Below are 19,917 nucleotides of genomic sequence, written 5' to 3' on the forward strand. Positions count from 1 at the left end.
TGATTACGTAACTAAAAAACAAGCACAATATAAAGCTAGTTTTAGATATAATAAATAATTGTGTAAAGTTTCAACTTGATCCTAGAATGAATGCTGTAGAAATAACGTGTCCAAAATCTTTACCAGGCAAAGTGAGTTGATATACGCTTTGGAACAAAATAGTAACAATTTCTCTGTATTTTTTCATAATTTATATATTCATTATTGATAATTAAAAAGTGTTTGCCAACTATCAGTAATCATGCTACTATCAAAGTTTTGTCAGACAAAGTATGACGCGTAGGACGTAATCATCTCCTTTTTTGAAGCAACGTCTGTATTATATAAGTAAGATAATGTAATATATCTTCATATCTAGATACAGGGATTCTTGGTAATAAAGAATGATAGCTGGAATTTTTCTAAAGAAGTGCTTCAAAATATTTATGTATTAACTATAGCCAGGTCACTAAACTCTTCAGTAAACTTCAATCTCCAAAAAAGCCTATTTTCAAATTATTATTATTTTATCAAAAAATAATTCCAGGACCGTTAATGTTGATTGCTCAAAATGTTAATGCACTACTAATAAAATATTAACAATGGCATGCGTCTCAAGTTTCAACTCTGAAGAAAAATCAGAAGCTGTAACCCTTTTGAAGTTTGCAGCACACAGTGCTAAACTCTGGCAGAGCCTGCGAAACCGTAGACTGTATTTGGAAAAGAGGTGGGCAAAATGGCTCCGACCACAGCCATTGCCCTGGTTCTCGTCTCTTCATTTCTTTCATCTCGCAATGTTTATGAGAAGGTCCATAATGAATTCGCCCCTGACGGAGACAACAGATATATGTAATAGCAGTTCTGTGTAATATTGTATCCAGGTCGCGAAAGAAAAAAATGGACTCAAACTTGTTATTATAGAAGTACCTTAGCTCAAAGTATAGATCTACACATGGTATTAGTCTTACCTCCTCTGTAGTAGTTTTACTTTACAAGTATAGGCTTTGGCCATGGTGGCCTACCAGGATAATACTGTAATAGTTTCAAACAAAGATTAATATTTATTACTAAATACATTTATATTTGAATAAATTTTTACGTTGCCCTCGGGTGAAATGGTACATTGGTTATATTTTATAATTCTTATTTTCCTAGTTAACTCAGTCAAACAATCTATTTGCATGATACTCAAGAAATATAAAAATTGTCACAGCTGTAGTTTTATTGACATTTTTCGAAAAGTTCTTGTAAAAAACAAAACAAATTATTTTAATAAGCAATGTAGAATTCTTTTATGTTGCTATAGAAGCAAACCTCCTTAGCAGTTCAATCTTCAATCTCAGGTTTGTATATTTTTTCCTTTTATAATTGTTATTTTAATTACTTTGATAGAAAGTCATTCACCAATTTTAATTATTATTGCTGATTTTACTTGATTGTCTGCAAAGAAAGTATATCTAGATCGACTGAAGTTTTAGTCTTGTCAGTAGAATTGGTGTTTCACTGTTTACTAGAGGTCAGCAATTCTTGTGGGGCTTATTTATGTCAGATGCTGATAGATTGGTTAAATAATATGATTATACTGACCTAGATAAGTGGATTCTGACTAAGTTAGCTATCCTGTTATTATCTACTGAATTCATTCGCCTTTCTTTTGAGACTGTCGATATTGGTTAACAACAACGATATACTTTTCTTAATTTCTAGTCCTGATAAGTTGGTGTTGTATTGCGGTAATAAAACAGTCTGTTTCAGAGAATATGTTCACAGCTTGTAACACAGGTTAACCGTACAGGTTAACCGTATTAAAGATCTGTGTTTGTCCATTATGTTTCGGGGAATAGGTTCCTTGTAGCACAGGTTAACCGTGTTAAGGATCTGTCTTTGTCCATTATGTTTCGGGGAATAGGTTTACAGGTTAACCATGTTAAGGATCTGTGTTTGTCAAGCTGACGCCTTTTAACGAATCTGGAAAATTTCATTGCAAAACTTTTTCTTTCTTGCTGATAAATCTCAAGGCCCTTGGTATCCAAAAGTATATCAACACAGATCTATACGTTTGTAGCTTTATTGGAGTGGATTCAAAAAGGAACAATCGAGAAAGAGTTCTACAATGCGATCGAAGATGAAGGATAAGACTCAAGCTATTCGAAAGACGAATAATAATACATACTTTTTAATGTCAACATTTTTCATGGAGAAATCGATTCGATGTTTATTTCAACAATACATAGATCTAAATCTACTTAAAGTTTTATTCTAATGTTGTTCAACAACTTACCGCTAAACGTTTAGCATTCTCCGCGCGATCAGAGTTAAGCTGTAGATAAAGAAAACAAAGCGATATAGAGCTCATGTGAACGTTTTGTTTCACAGACAATATATCACGAGACGGATAAAAAAAGTTCCCCTTTCAGATTTTGCGAGCTATAGGGCAGATGGCTAACGGTTAACGAACAGGGTGTCATGTGGCCAGCACAAGACCCAACCGCCTTTACTTTCCCCAACTACAGTCAGGTACCCATTAAAGTTACGTGGACTCAAGGGCGCCCACAAAATCCCCGAAATTCGAAATCCCAGTCTTAACCAAGATTTGAACCCAGGACCCCAAGAAGCCAAGCGCTTAATCACTCAGCCACCGCACCCCCGTGAGACTGATAGCTTTATGTATTATATATTTTTTTGTCATTTCTGGTCCTAATAGCATCTCTAAAAAGGAAATAAAAATAAAAGAAATATAAAACTGTAGAAAAGAAACATTTGTATGTGTACTTATTGCAGGCAGCACTTTGCAAGCCCCATCTGTAACAATTAAAAAAACGGTCGTTAGGGATGCTAAATAAGTACTTCTGCTGTGGTGCCTGAGGTCCGAGTCCATTTCACTGGAGGGGGTGAAAAAGAACCCCCAAAACCATTGCCACTATATACACACCGATCCTGGAGGTGTCGTTCTATGTTGGACACACAGACGGATGATGTGCTACAGAGGAGGAATATTGGGTAGTTACCCCTGTGTGTCGGGTTTCAGCTTCGCCTTATAACGGATACAGACCATTGGTTAATGGGATTTAATAAATTTACATCTGCTTGGATATCTCCCAGGCCGGTATGGACAGTATAGAGAGACTTCTTATGGTCCGACAGTTACGCTGGGATGGGCACGTATTCCGTATGGGACACGAACGTATGCATCAAGTCTGCTTCTGAATTTGGAATGAATGCCTAACAAGCTGGAAAACTATGTTTCGCAAAGATTCGTCCTTAGTATAGGAAGAAGAAGGCGCAACGCAAACAGAACGAGATAGGAACTAGTTTGAATACCAAGTAAGGTTCAGGTTTGCTTGTTACAGCACGTTAGAATACAAAAATACAAAAGAAGAAAAAATTCCAGTGATGAATAGGTAAAATCCAAATTTCCGGGGTCTTAGGCGACCCCTGGCAATTTTTTATTCGACCCTTGAAAGGGGTCGCCACCCACAGGTTGAGAACCCCTGGTATAGAGGGACCTCTTATGGTTCGAGAGTTATGCTGAGCAGGTCACATATCCCGTATGGGGGACGAGTGTGCCAAAGGCAGTCATTTTTGATGAGCTGAAAGGTGTTCGACCTAACAGAAGTGCCTAGGCGCTAACTTGCTTTATCTGACATAGTAGAGAGCAGCTGGCTGCAGGGAGTTTCAGAACGAGACAGCTGGAGATCACTTACAAATGCCGCGGGATACACAAACACATCCAAGACCAAAAGTAAATCCACTGCCGTGGACAGACGTGGACGGCGGAAAGAGAATCTAAATCGACCACCGCCGGACAATGCTCTGGATGTGGCAAAATATGTAGATCTCAGCTGGGGCTGTGTGGCCACGTGAAATACTGCACTCCTCAAGCTTTATTGTTATAATATGATATCAGATGTTGATTTGTATGCCACGAACATTTTTTTTTAATGAAATCGGAATTACTTGTGTAGGAAGAAAAAAAAGTTAAAATCTATTTCTATTGGATACAAGTTCTTTAACTCGTTATGTGGGCTACACCTGCATTCGGACCTACCTCCTCATTTTCAGCTTCTCGTCTGGAAACAACTCCTCCTGGGAGTCCACCTCCAATAACACGCTGCAATGGTCCATTTAAAGCAAATTTTGCATTAATAACAAATATGTTACATCGTTCTTACATTGGACATATAGAAAAATAATGATTATTGTACATTCTTTTCATCAGAGTATTATTTCCTAGTTCCGTATGACTAGATGATCATAAATGGGGCGATTTAAAGTCTTTTTCTATTTTTACTACTTATTATTACTTATTTAAACAAACCTTTGTAAGTGAAAAAGTTTTGATTGCCTAGTCTGCCTAATCAATCTTAATAACAACTCTATTAATTTTTTTTCGTAAATTGAACAGTTAAGAAAAGAATTACTTGCTCGAAGGTCACACGGGGAAAACTCTAGCTGGACCGTTATCAATTTTTCAAGAAAAACAAAAAAAGAAATTTAAATTTGGCAAGAGAACTAGATCTAGGTCTAGATCCCACAACGGTTTTGAAAGGACTATCGCGTTCTTGAAAGGAATATCGAGTTCGGGAATTTCCTAATTTCTATATTTATTGATTCAAAAGCTTAAGTCTAGATCTAAATGCCTATCGTTGGAATATTATACGTGTAGTAAATCTATACATCCCATGCCGATGAATGAGGTTCTAACTAAGGCTAAGGACAGAAAGAAATGGAGAAGGACGGTCGACGAATCTTTCGTGGTGCCCCAACGGAAATGTAAAAGTTAAAAATCTATACATTCGCTTAACCAGGATTCTTTTTCGGTGGGGGGGGGAAGGGGGAGATAGCGGGTAAAAAAAATGTTCCATTGTTTTTTAATCTAACATTCATTAGTTAGTAAGAGAAAAAAAAAGGTCGCTCTATAAAGGCCGGTGTTGTCTTTTTTTAAAACAAGTATATTTAATGTTTTTCTTGTTATCTTCAAGTCATCGTCAGTAAGCTAGAAAACTTAAACCCCCAAATAAACAAAACAAACAAAATTAACAAATCATTTTTTTTACGAGCTAAATGCCTATTTGACGCACTATCTGTTTGAAGATTAGTGAGTAGAAAAGGGAGTCTACTTATATAAAATATATTTGACATTCTAGACAAAAAACTCACCGCAAAACGTTCAGCGATCTCCCTGCGATCAGTGTCCGGCTAAAGAGAAAGTCAATATTGTAGAGCTTATTTAAACGGGATCGTTGGTTTCTTGGGCGATATATTACAGCACACATCCTTAATCTTTGTAATCAAAGACTTGCCATTATTGTTAAAATATCACGTGATTGCTAATGCTATATTTAGAAACCATTCCTTTCATTCCATTGTAAGTGAGATCTCTTACAACTAAGGTATCCAGAATCACTGTCTTTGTTATTTCGAAAGGTTGACTAAATGCAGATTCTGATTAGACACTACAAGAAATAATTTGATCTTGCCAACATTATAACTATAAGTTTTTGTAAAGAAAACTGTTGACCGATCTGTTGACGTCATTTGGCTGAACATTTTAACTTCTTTAATTAAAGTTATAAAAAAAAAATCACGTTGATTCCTTATGTATTGTCTTGAATAGATTGTAAAGGAAAATTGCTATTACCAGAAGCTAGTAACCCACAGAAATACTTGATTTTAAACAACGATATGCGTACAGCGGCTACAAAATACAATGGTTATGATTGTTTCCACTTTGCACGATAGTTAGAAGCATTACATTTAGTGTCATTATTAGTTTGCATCACAAATGAAAGAGAAAATATTCATTTTAAGGAAAATAAATGTTACACAAAACCTTTAATGATAAGGCAAAGATTTATATATGCTTGAAAATTTACACAAATACCAGATTTAAAAAAAAAAAAAGAAAAGAAGACTGTCTGGTGACGTACGCGGCAAGGTTTCAAGACAAGCATAAGCCAAAAGAAATTTATTGAAAGGGAGATAATTCAATGAACTTTCAGTTTGAAAAACTATCTTAGGGAGGACGATCTTATTTGAAATCGAGCTTAATTGTGTTTCTTAGACTTAGACCACGTTAGAACTTTCGATTCATTGTAATTGGAAACATTAGACATTAGTTTCCTCCAAAAAAAAAAAAGATGTATCATTTCTTGACTAAAATATAAATTGTGTTTTTTGTTGCTTAAATAACAATACATCCACACTCTATATACATATCCAATATAATTCCGAATAACATGTAGTATAGACGAAGGATCGGATAACAGCGAAATATAGCAGCACACATAATGCAGAACATTTAAATAGAATCCGTCGACTATGTTGCTATCACTATATATATATATATATATATATATATATATATATATATATATATATATATATATATATATATATATATATATATATATTCATATATTACTATCCGGCCATGCCCGGCTCCAGCAGAGTATCTAAAAATACTATTCGGTGTACCCCTAATATAATATATATGCGACGCATCTCCTGGAGGGATCGTGTCACCAACCAGGAAGTTTTGACACGGGCCAATATACACAGCATCTTTGCTCTCCTTCAACAGAGAAGACTACGCTGGCTCCGTCATGTCACTCGCATGCCAGATGGAAGAGTCTCTAAAGACATCTTATACGCTGAGCTTGCAGAGGGAGTCAAAAAGTCAGACCCAAGAGCCGCCCAAGTCTAACCTACAGAGATGTCTGCAAACGAGACACGAGAACCACGGGCATTGACCAAAGTATGTGAGAGGAGATAGCCCAAGACCGGACAGCATGGAGATAGACTGTACGTGCTGGTACGAACTTCGATTAATGCAAAAGAAATGAAGCTGCGTCAGCCAAGAAAAAGAAAAAGAAATCTGCCCTGTCAGCTAGCCCTAGGATTGATGAATTATATATGCACGAACTGTGGCACACTCTGCCGTTCCAGAAATGGCTTGATCAGTCACTCCAGATTCTGCCCCATCTCAAGACGTAACCAAAGCCAGTTCATCTGGGCACATCCATTGTCTTCCGAAACAGAAGAAGCCATATATATATATGTATTTGCGATGAAAGACAGTTATAAATTTTATATAAAATTAACTTATTCGTTTTTCCTGAAGTTTTATTTTTATACACTATCCAGTATTGTTGTTGCTTATTTAAAGTGCCGATGGATCTACTATGGAAGGAAATATGAATAGATATGTTTGGATACTTTTATTTAAATAGGACAATAGTTAACTATATGCATATCCTATCGGACTTACCGCTTCATTTCTTGATTCACGTCTGGAAACTACAGTTCCACCCCATCTGTTTCCTACATAAAAAGGCTGCAATGATATATATATAATAATAATAATAATTATGACTTTTGTATAGCGCTACTTTCATGCTTATATCATGATCAGCGCGCCTTGTTCCAATCTCAGTTGTGGATCAGTGCGGGGAGGAGGAATCAAGGAGAAGGTTTTACCGTGCTGCCTTTAGGCGCCCAGTAAACACAACTCTGCCCGAGTCGGGTGTCGAACTCGAGCCCCCTTCATAGGTAGCCAAGCCAAGCCTAGTTCAAGGCACTTAGCCTCTCGACCAAGAGACAGACAGACTGAGACAGAGATAAATGTTTGAGATCACATTGTAACTAAGATTTTCTAAGGGTCTATTAAGGGACTAATTATATTAATTACATGACGTGAAGTAATTATATTAGTATGAGAAGGAAATAAGAAAAGAGCCATTGTTATACAATTTGAAACAATGGAAAGGAAGGAATGGATGACGACACGACAGAGGTGACTATCGGGGTTACGTTGACACCTAGGAGGGACATTGTCCATCCAAGAGTAAGCCAAGGATAAGAGTGAATATATTAAAACATAGGTCAGTGACAAGCTGGAGGAAGACTTACCGCAACACGTTTAGCGTTCTCGTGGAGATCAGAGTCCAGCTGAAGTATAAGAAAACAAATCGATAGAGATTCAAAATGAACGTTTTTGTTTTATGAAGAGAAAAAGTAAAACTAGAATTATATATATATAAAATAGAACCCTCTAAGCTATTTTCGGCACGCATGGAAACTTTTGATATCATTTTAGTTTTAAACTAACTTTTAAACAAATTCAAACTACGGCATTGCTGCGCAATTACTCTGTTCTTAAATACACCAATGCATAGGCGAAGCCTGGGGGGATCGGGGGTTCACCCCCCTGAAACGAACCATCCCCCCCACACACATACAAACACCCCTGAATAGCAGATTTGGTTTTTGGAAATACAATTTTTTAATATAAGGCTAGCTGAATATGCATTATTTTCGTTTAAAACACCGGGAATAATGCTTTGCACCAGAGCTCCACCCCAGAACCCCTATCTGGCACGGACGAGATGTCTACTGTATTTCCACTAACTCCAGGAAGAGTTACATATGTTAAAGGGGAGAAAAAAAAAACCAACCCCCCACCCACGAAATAAAAAATCCTATGACATATGACATTGACGCCTACTTTGCATGAAACAAGGATCTCAATGAAATACAAACAAACAAACAAGGTTATAAAGATTGTAGGTGTGGAAACATAAACTCAGAATCGGTTCACTCAATCAGGCAAAAAGGCAAGTTTCAAAATTTTCATACATATATTAAACATAAATGAATAGCAGCAGGGACCAAGTTTTAAAGAGAGAAAGTAGTGAATTAAAATGCTACGAAAATAAGGGCATGCTCCGACAGAGGCTCGAAACAATGACTCCGGATTCGACACCACCTCCCAGCGACAACGGACCAAGCGAAACTAGCCTCTAGACCAGTGGTTCCCAAACTTTTTTGTCAAGTAGACCCCTTGCCATGTTTTCTATTCTTCGGTAGACCCCCTGCATTTTCTGGAAAATTCTTCAACTTCATTTGTGTTTTTTCTCACTGATTTCTAGGCCATTCATTGATGAAATTCATATTAAAATGACGCAAAATAAGATTTAATATGCATTATAGGAATTGACTAAAAAAAAAAAAAACAAAAAAAAACGCCTATTGCAGTATTCCCTAAAGTTCGTTTATTATTTTCAACAATTATTCTATTTTTTAAGGGGTTGAAGAGAAAGGGGTACTTAGATTTACGAAAATTATTGAAGGGGTACGCCTATTTGGTATATGTTGAAAGTTTGGGAAACACTGGCCTAGTGGATAGCAAGTTTGTGTAACATTTCAACATTAGAGTTCAATTTAGTTAGATTTAATCTATCATAACTTCTCGATTAGATGATGTTGGTTTTAAATTTGAAAATTTGGAAAATTCATCCCATCTATTGTATGTTTCATTACTTAATCCTCACATTGAGATTATGCCTTCGTTTTGATCAAATTTAGGTAATCACCTTGTAGCGTTAGCCTCATTAAATTTATGAAATGAGTCTGTTAAAATTGGATTTTTAGCACCCAAGAACTCAGAAATAAATATTGTCAAACATAAGCCTTTCGACAACTATCATACTTCATTATGAAGGATCAATTGATCAAAGTTTCAGGCAATGAGCAGATCTTTATGGATTTCTTAATTCATAGCAAAAAGAAAGCATGATAATAATAACACTATATTATCAGGCAAGGTTAACTAGTACAGCTTTTTTTTTTTAGAAGTATGTCTTTTGCAAGTAATTACATAAGAACCTTCCAGTGTTCTAACTCCTCTTACCATTACACCTTTGAACTGTATTGTTGTTTAGAGAAATGTTTACTATGATATCAGATGTGTGTGGCTTTTAATAGTGCAGTTTTCTGGAGTTTGATATAGGCCTAAGAAAAAATATTGTAAGACACTCACAAACCTCTTTTCATTTAGGATGTTAAATTAAACATTTGATTCTACTGTTCTGAACTAAAAGTGTTGGAAAGTATTTCAAATCTCAATCTATTTTATCATGTTGTCATTGTCTCAAATGGTGTTCCAGGTTAGATAGTTTCGTTGTAACTTAGCTTAAAACTTTGTTATAGAAAAAGCACATATGAAATGGCTTGTTCGACAAGGAAGAATACAGAAAAATGTCTAGTAACCAACACTGTACTTTCTACAGTTCTTTTTAACAAGGCCATGTACAATGTTACTTTCATGTAAACAAAAATACAATGTTTAAAATAAGATACTAAAATTTTTAAAAAAATTCATTAGACTAACAGAGTTACAATTGAAAGGATTAACTAAGGTAAAATCATTAATGGGAAATGAAATATAAAGTCTCGACATGCTTAAATGAGATCCACTCTCGTAGACCCCCATTTACAGGTCATAGACCCCCAATATATTTTTTCACTTCCATAGACCCCTTGGAAGTCCTCGTAGACCCCTGGGGGTCTATATAGACCACTTTGGGAATCACTGCTCTAGACCATCGGAATGTCCAACAAAAATTTTTCTGATCCAGAGTCATTTCGCCCGTATGCAAACTCCACCCCAGTGGTCAAAGGTCACAAGCCCCAGATAGCCCCTCTCCCACCCTCGCAGCATCCGTTCACAAACAACTTCGATAGAGCCGACACAGACAGCCGTTAGGCATGCATTAGACAAACGATGGCTCTATCTAATTGTATATCTCTCACAAAGACAAGTTGACAACATAAACACATTACATATAGAAGCTTCAGTGGGTACGAGAAATAATGCTGTAAATGTAAACATAGAGTTGAAGCTAGGTGCTGAAACAAATGACTCATACATATATTAAACATAAATAAATAACAGCACCAGTTTTTAAGAGAGAAAGTAGTGAATTAAAATGCTACGAAAATAAGGGCATGCGCCGACCGAGGCTCGAACCTGTGACTCAGGATTTGACACCACCGCCCAGCGACAACGCACCAAGCGAAACAAGCGGAATGTCCAAAAAACATTCTTCTGATCCAGAGTCATTTCGCCCTACTTTTTCTCTTTGGAACTTTGTGCAAAATATAGAAGAAAACAATGCTAAATAAATATAGTTATTGTTGTACAATATATTTGACTTCAATACATATCAAATGCATCTTTTTTCTTTTGAAAACAAATTCTCTAATTATTAGTAGCTTTTATAACAGAAGTTACTTAATTTAGTAATAAATATATTTTAAAAAACATTACAAATGCTTTTAATTATACAGGAAAACTGCATCCATCCCATTAACTACCAAAACTTTATTACTGCATTAAATATAAATTTTCTATTAAATATCAATTTCTATCGGTCAAACTAAGACACTGCAAAAAGAATTTTTGAAAAATTCCATATAGTAACGATTCTGTGAGATGTACACTGGCAGTGTACGTGGCAGGAAGTGGCCCCATGAGGAACATTATATAAAAAAATAATAATTTTTTTTTTACAATCTTTAAGTGAAAATAGATTAGTTAATAACATTGAAAAACACACAAATTAGCATTTTAATGCAAAAAAAGTATATTTTATTGCTTTTTTTTTACTAAAAATTATAACAATATAGTAAAAAAATAGGCATCAAATGTACAACATTATATGGTACTAACCAGTACTATCCAGCTATATTTTTTACAACAACAAATAATACTACAATAATGAGATTTTCAAAGATCATGTCCATAAGCAAAGATTTTAATATTTGAAGTGCGGTTGAACCAAACATACTTTATATATTGGTATATTCGTATATTCGTATATTCATATGCTTATCAGTTTTTTTCGAATTCTTTTCATTGGGTCGCTGTCATAGTTTTGGCATTTTCAAGTTTGTTAGCTTTGATAAAGTCTATAGACTCAATTCCCTTGTCATATTAGCTCTGCTAATTAGCTATACTAAATTGTGACTAAATGGTAAAAAAAATAAGTATACATAATAAAAAACGGTGTCATAGAGGTAAACATATTATGTTATGATATAACACAAGGACCTAATAACAAATTATAAGATTCTAATGTCATTGAAACTCAATCATGCTTTTGTCTAATTCATTTATTTACTATTAGATATCAGGTTATCATCTTGATTCTTAATGATGACATTGTGAACTGTTAATATTTACTTGAGACCCTAAAAAAAAATTATAAATATCTATAATTATTATTATAATTTTTTTTTCAAAAAAACATACATCAATAGGATTATAATTTGCTAATGGGACAAATATTTTTCTAAGTAGTCAGTTAAATACTATAGCCTAGGAGAACTGCATGAAGTAAAATAAAACAAAACAAAGAAAATATATAAAAGGAATTATTATATTATTGTTTATATGTTTTCAAATAATAACCTTATAATCATCATTATTAGTTCTAAAATTTGCAATTATAAGGGTATCTATTATGTATAGCAATAATATATGATAATATTGGTTAAAACAAACATATCTATGTTCTAAATGAAGTCTTGATTTATTTCGATTCATATATCAGTAATTGATTCCTACAGTGGCATATCCTGCCATGTACACTGGGAGTGTACGTTACAAAAAATAAAAATTTGAAAAGACCATGCTATAAATGTTAAATCTATTAAATAATTATAATACTAGAATACTTTATGTTTCTAAATCAAGTAGTTTTATTTGAAAATATTTATATAAATGTGTTATTACTTACGTTTTCCGAACAGGTTTCATTTTTTTCAATTTTTGACAATGTTGTCACTTTCAAGCGCAATAAAATACTAAAACGCAATTGTAAAAGTCAAACAGCACGTGGCAAAACGTAGACAAACATGTTCTTAAACGAAAACAAAAGAAAAAATAGAAAAAACTTTAATATTTTTTTTTATATAAGTTTTTGAAAAACGTACACTGCCATTAATAAAGTCTCCTCTGTTTTTACTTTTAAAAGAGAATAATAAAAATTAGTGTAGTTTTTGACGGACTTACGGACAGACGGACAGACAGACCACTCAAAACTAATAGCTGCTTTCCGCTTTTGGGAGCCGATTACAGCTGTTGCGATTTTAGGACGACCTTTTAACACTTTGAATTGGATTTAAGTGAAACGCAGTTGAAATATATAGCTATTAGTGTCCTTAAATATGTTTCATGTCTTGTCTAGGTTACGCATTGTGTTAGTTGTGACTTACCTAAACGATGCACCTATCTTTATACATTCACATTCTCTATTGTGATGTCTTAAGAATTATTTTTTTTTATTGTTTTTTTGTTTGTTTTTGTTTTTCTTTGAGAATTTTGAAATGGAAAAAAAAATTAACAAAAATGTATTTTAGTTGCTTATCTGAAGTCCTGTTAAGATTTTTTAAAAAGAAATTATGAATAGAGATTTAGGGATATTGATATTTAAATAAGGTTAGAGTTATTGAAATAGGACAATAGTTAACTCATTACATATGATTTCCGACTTACCGCTTCGTTTGTAGATTCACGTCTGGAGACTACACCTCCACCCCACCCGCCTCCACCAGAAGAAGAAGGCTGCGATGATTGAAATAAAAATAGGTTTATATGTATCAGTGGTTAAGCTCATAGATTGGCAAAGTGAAAGTAGATAGAATATAAAGATAAGATAAAACAAAATCCATTTGGACTGGTGTGAATGCAATTCCGAGTTCTCAAGAAAACGATATGAGAATTAAATCTTTTTTTTAAATTTAAATAGATTCTAGTTCTACAGTAGACTCTAGGAGAAGAAGTAGACAATAATCTCTAATCTAGATTAGGGACTAGTACTAGTTTATTGATACATCTAGATCTAGACTTCGGTCCTTAAAAGTCTTTTATCTAGATCTATGAAAAAAATAGGTGAATATTTAAACAAGTACTTAATCTACCAAATGTAGGTCTAATATAATAAGTCAGCATTTCACAAACTGTGGGACGTGCGTTCTGGGGGGAGTGCTCGACGTCTTGGCAAAATGGACGTGGGGGGGGGGGAGGCAAATATAACGTTTTGCTTTCATTGTAGTTATCAATCCAACTATGAATATTTAGTAAAATGACATTATAACAATCGTTTTAAAAAAATAATTATTTTTAATTAATCTATATTTCATCTTCTTTTTTTTGACCTTGTAAAAATGAACAGCATTGTCCAGAAAAATTACAAGACATTACAATATGTCTCCGCTAATGTTATTCTTCTCAACTTTTTTTGGTTAAGAATGGTCCAAATTCTTCCGTCACTTGCTTTAAGTGGCAAAACCTCTAACTTAACACGAAGATGATCTTCTGAAAATCATGCAAATTAAAGACATACGAATGTCCCATATTCCTATTGTCCCAATGCTGCGTCCTACATGTTTAGCCTTTTTTTGACCAACGACTTTTTAAAACCTAGGACAAATAGTGCGCCCTGATTGCAAGAAGACACATCAATATTGGTTCGAAAATAAAAATGCGTTGTAAACTACAATTGTTCAATTATAAAAATTGCGTATTAAATTAGATTTTAGGTGTAAAATGTTGGAGAAAAAACAACTTACCGCAAAACGTTTAACATTCTCAGAGTCCAGCTGAAGATTATTGACCTAAAAAAACATGAGTCAAGAAACGAAAATAATTAATTAGTCAATTAATTATTGGTAAATAATTCTATTGTTTGATATCGAATAAGGCAAATAACGTGTACATTATTCGTAGATATAGTTTTAAGGGTGGAGTTCCTCGCCGTTAGGTAAGCTTTTTTTTTTTTTTTTAAAGAATATTTTTTTTTTAAATTTTGCTAGTTTCTAGCTATCTGAATAAGCAAGTGTCGATAGATATGTTCTTCTTTACTATCAAAATACTTCACCTTCACATATCCACCAGTGGCGTAACTAAGGGGGGGGGAGGGGGGGAGAATTTTAAAATCCCCCCGGTTTGGGGGCCCCCAAATGGGTGTCCGAAATTTATTTGTAAATACATAAATTTAATATATTTGATTGACAAATAGTGTCACGGGTGTCTTTTTTTTTTTCAACATTTATGGATTAAATTTATCACAAGGACTAAACCTAGATTTAGGTCTATTAGTACGTTGACTTTGTTGACATTTAAAAATATTTTTTTCCCACAGAAATCAAAGTTTTTTTTAAAGTTAGTTTTACATTTTAAACTTTGTTGCCAGGAATAAAACTGCATGATATACAGCGAATTCCAGGTATCTTGTTACCTTTACTAATAATAGATCTAAATGGCGAGTATTTTATGGCTACACTAATCAACCTTTAAGCAAAATTTACAGAATCGAGTATAACAGATCCAAAAGTTATTCTTAATAATGCTAGAATAGTCCATTATTCGGGTTTGGCGTCTATAATTTCAGAATTTAGCTTCATACTCGAGTTATTACCCCTCTATTCATCTTTCCTCAATCCAATGGAAACTCTCTTTTTATTTCCATCTAATCATTTTGCTTTCGCACAAAACATAAACTACCAACAATAACGTAATATCATATAATATTAGCACATCCTTCCTTTTGAAGTTATTATCACACCCTTCTATTTAAAGTTCTTAAGAGTGATATCTACTAGCAAGGCCGGCCCTAGCATTTGCGGGGCCCTATGCGAAACGGATGTCAATATTATTTTTGTTTAATTAGAAAATAGGCATACTTTCGTCTTTGCAATAAATTTTTATCAAATAAAATCTCGCAATGCCACTTTTTATTTATAGGCACCCCAAAATGTCAATTTTGTCTATTGTTCAGGAGATTTGAATAAATTAAAAAAAAAAATTCAGGACTTTATCGTATATTTCGCCTTTTCGTGAGATTTCTTGGAGGGCCTGAAAAATCAGGAGGTCGAGAAAACCCTGTTATTTTATATACGTTATAATGGTTTAATTTAATAATGTACACTTAGAATTAGCGCGGGTCCTATGAAAGCGCGGGCCCACTACGACCGCATAGGCTGCAGTGGCCTAAGGCCAGCCCTGTTTACTAGGAACTTTAACAATTCGTCCACTTCTGGTTGTCTTGACTGGCACAACAAGTTCTCTAGACGTTGGTCTATAACTGTCAGTTTCGTTTGTTCCAACAGTTTGCAGTTCATTGTCTCCATCGATATAATAGTACCCAGAGATGTCTTCATCGAAACTCTTATTAAAAAAGCGTTGATTTCTTCTGTATGTTTTTCCGTTTGTCTTTATGATGTAAGATCTGTTTGCTGAATGTTTTTTTATGACAACTGCTTTCTGACATGTTTGACCTAGACGAACTCTCCGACAGAATAATCTTTAGGTAGTCTTGCTTTTGCATTGTATTTCACTTTGCTTTTCATCTGTCGTTTGTTGAGTAATGTCTCTGCATTTTCAGCTACCGATGGTTTCAATAGTTTGTGATCAGTTGGAATGATTCCCTGAGTCTTCTACTCGTCAGCAGTTGTGATGGTGAATACGGCAGTCCGCTTATCGGAGTATTTCTATACTCGAGCATAACGAGATATGGATCTTTCCCACTTTTGTATGCTCTGAATCCTTTTGCTTGCGTAGAAAACATAAACAACCAACAATGACATAATACCATATAATATTAGCACAGAATCTTCTTCATGCAGTGGAAAATTAAGATTTTTTTGCCTATCTTGAATTCTGGTTAAAGCTCTTGCGCCCAATTACTATAGTTCAGAAGAAACTACAAAAGTCTGGACTGCATATACGGGAAGCTGCTAAAGAAATTAGCAAGATAATGCACTGTAGATACCTCAGAATATGCATTTTGTTGGCTTTCAATACCAGAAATAGTGCTCGGCGGTGGGGCTTCGCCCCGCGCTGGGGGAGCGCTGCGAGCTCCCCCAGTTCCCCTTGCTAGCAAGGGCGGGGAGTCTACAATAAACAATAAACGTCTTCCGAAAGGGTCAGAATGTAATAAAGATTAATTATGTACACACAAACACACACACATATATATTTTTTTTTCTGCCGGGGGTGGGAGGGGCGGGGAGGAATCCCCCCAAATCCCCCCCACCCGAAAAAAAATCCAGGCTACGCCCATGATCGATGTAGTTGATGTTATAGGTGTCTTTGCTGCACAGAATTCACGACGTGAAGCGATATCAATTGAGATTTGTCACTTGTGCATTATTTAACTAATAAACAACGGTATTATTTATTAAAAGAGTCTTGATTACTTTTTGTTAAATTTACTGATATACTGAACCAATTTGATTTGGGGCTTATATATTTTTGCGTACATTATCCCATGTCATATGTCCAATGTCAAAATGCAAGGGGCCCCCAAAGAGGTCAATCCCCCCGGGCCCCCAAATCCCTAGTTACGCCCCTGATATCCACTAGTCTGTTGAATCATTAAGGCACCACACATGATCTGTGAAACGTCTTCTCCATTCGCTCTATTTTGTGCCTTGATTAGAATCTCCATCAATGTCCAACCCCTCCATCCTTTCAATTTGTTTCTCCATCATTTTCTCTGCCGATTTTTTCCCCCTGGTACTGTTCCCTGTAGGAAGGCCTTTACGAGCCCACGAGGACCTTGTGATGTGGCCATAATGTTTTAGTATACGTTTTTAAAACAGGTCTTCGGGTAACCCGAATACCATTTTGGTCATGTTTCGAATCTCTTAGAGCAGTGATGCCCAAAATACGGCCCGCGGGCCACATCCGGCCCGCGACATGGTTCTATCCGGCCCGCCGAAACGTGGGCACAAAGTGTTGAAAATCCATTGTCCAAAAAAAAAGTATAAAAAATATCTTTAAATATATAGAGTAAATTGATTGGTACCGATACTAAGCCAACATATTTGTTTTATACAGAAAGAGTGGCTCTATTTAAAGAACATAAGATTTAACAGCTTTAGGAAATTAAATAAATAAATAAGGCGGCATTCTTGACTTGATACGCGATAGTTAGATTGATAGTTAGATTGATAGTTAGATTGATAGTTAGATTGATAGATTACACCTAGAGTAGAGGAATGGATGAGAGTATTTACCTAAAATGAGAAGAAAATGAGTCGCCTGCATTTTTCTGTTTCTGTTTCTATTTTCTGTTGCCGCTGACGAGTCTACCGACATATCTGATACCGCTCAAAATTTTGGTATTTATTCGCGACAAAATCAACAGTTTTAGAATCAGAAAAGTTGTAGCTATTTGGAGCATGGATAAGATCGCCAGTGGCGAAACACTGACAAAAAAGTTTCAACCATTACAGAGAATTTTTTTCACTTGGAAAAATTAGTGGGAGTGACAACTGATAGTGCCAAAACTATTGTTGACAGCAATAGTTTTTAGAAGTAAAATGGTACCGAGCTTCTGTGGTCTCGTTGAATTATTTACCAACAAAATCTATTTACCATGTGACTTACAAACTAGACATCCTTGCTTGATAAATTTCAAGTGATGCAGGCTATTCAAATCGACTCCGTGTTTCTTGCATAAACATTTCGAAATCTCCGAAAACAAGTTTTATGGATGATCACAATAATTGACTTACTGACTTAATCCTGTGCACTCCCAGGGGAGCTTAGGGCCGCAACACCTCTCCTCCGAACTCGATTCTGAGCAGTTTTCTTCATCTGCTCCCAATAATTACAAGCACGTATTAGTGCATTAGTGAGACAAACTTGTTCAGTGATGAATCGTGCGAAACCTATGCTACGTAATCGTATCGTCTCTTAGACGAACATCTAGAATTCTAGATTCAGTTCTTCGACTTCGCGTCTCAACTATGCAGCCGGATATTTAAAAGTAGTTTTGGATAAACTTCTCATGAATTAATGTAAATACTAGATTCACGGGTTTCTAATGAAAATTGGTTTATTGTAGAATTCCATTTCCCCCTCCTTTTTTCTTCATGTGGCCCGCGACTCGAGTGTCGGATATTAAAATGGCCCTCGGTCAGAGTGAGGTTGAGAACCCCTGTCTTAGAGCATGCAGTTATAACGTGATAGCTTTTGAATATATTTTATTCTCTCCCCTTTGATATAGAGTTACGGTGATTGGGCGCAGAATACAGTCATTCAGCAATGTGTGAGGCGCTCATGAATCGTTCAGCTGACATATAATGTAATGTGTACCTTGTCTAGCCATACTATCATCTTTTTCCATTTGTACCACCTATATGGATTGATCTGGAAATGGAGGCTCCTGTTACGATTCAAAGGCAGCGGTGTTAATTGCCGGTGAGATTATTAATGAGGGATTTGTAACTAGTTCTTCTGCTGCCTCAAACATTTAAATGAAACTTTCTTTGTCTATACAGAGATAATACCGTTAAATTATAGTTCCTTTTTCAGAGCTTGCGATATTTGCAAAAGATGTAAAAGTCATCTGTTTCTGTAGCCCAAGGTCAAGGAGGGTGACATATGACCAGCACAACGACTATTGTCAGGTATCCATTAGAATTGAGTGGACTTAAGGGTAACCTAAAAAACCTTAAAAAAAAAAAAAAAAAAAAAAAAAAAAAAAAAAAAAAAAAAAAAAAAAACCTAGTCATTTCTGGGATTCGAACTCTAGACCCCTCGGTTCTGAATTCAAGTGTTTTACCACGCAGCCACCAATCCCTTTAAATTCTACTTACACTAAAAGACTGGCCGCCCAAAAGATGTCCAGATACCACAATGGCTGTCACAATCACAGTCAGCGACATCTTTCTTTCACAACAGGAGATCTCTTAGTTCTATGACTTCACGTTCTAGTTTAACTCTACAATGGGTAGCTCAAAGACATATATCTAGTCACGTGAGCCCACGCTTTGCTTTCACGCCAGCATCAGCACGGAATTAATGAGGTTCTCACCTGTACAGGTGTTGGGTCTTACAGGCACGCTGCACGAGCAAATCAACAGAGAGCATGGATGGTTCAAATCTTTTATATTCCGGTACCCTCGCAATGAGAACATTGCAATGCGAATATATGTCATTTAAATTTCAGGAAGGGTGTCGTTTAATAGTAATTGAATCTCGTAGTAAAAAAGAGAAATGCATACTCAATAATTCGAGAAAGTAGAAACTGAAATAGTTAGAATCTCGGGTGCCGAAATGATGTAGGAATTTTTTTATTATTA

At 35.2% G+C, this 19,917-nt stretch overlaps 1 protein-coding gene across 10 annotated transcripts in view; it reads right to left on the bottom strand.

Moving 5' to 3' along the window:
• LOC106076356 (uncharacterized) overlaps positions 1–19,585 on the bottom strand; it is a 49,217-nt gene extending 29,632 nt beyond the window's left edge. For 2 of the 10 annotated variants that reach the window (XM_056042516.1, XM_056042512.1), the window contains exons 1-7: positions 19,432–19,585; positions 14,395–14,439; positions 13,319–13,387; positions 7,891–7,929; positions 7,250–7,315; positions 5,140–5,178; positions 4,028–4,090 (exon numbers count right to left, since the gene is read on the bottom strand). In XM_056042516.1, coding sequence (XP_055898491.1) covers positions 4,028–4,090; positions 5,140–5,178; positions 7,250–7,315; positions 7,891–7,929; positions 13,319–13,387; positions 14,395–14,439; positions 19,432–19,500 — 390 coding nt within the window. In that variant the 5' untranslated portion in view covers positions 19,501–19,585. Of the gene's footprint in view, positions 1–947; positions 1,012–2,260; positions 2,300–4,027; positions 4,091–5,139; positions 5,179–7,249; positions 7,316–7,890; positions 7,930–13,318; positions 13,388–14,394; positions 14,440–19,431 lie in introns of all 10 variants that reach the window. The other 8 variants (XM_056042517.1, XM_056042513.1, XM_056042518.1 and 5 more) reach the window with 6 other exon arrangements.
• Between the last annotated feature and the right edge of the window lie 332 nt (positions 19,586–19,917).

This window comes from Biomphalaria glabrata, chromosome 9 (assembly GCF_947242115.1).
Source record: "Biomphalaria glabrata chromosome 9, xgBioGlab47.1, whole genome shotgun sequence".
In the NCBI taxonomy this organism is placed as follows: domain Eukaryota; kingdom Metazoa; phylum Mollusca; class Gastropoda; family Planorbidae; genus Biomphalaria; species Biomphalaria glabrata.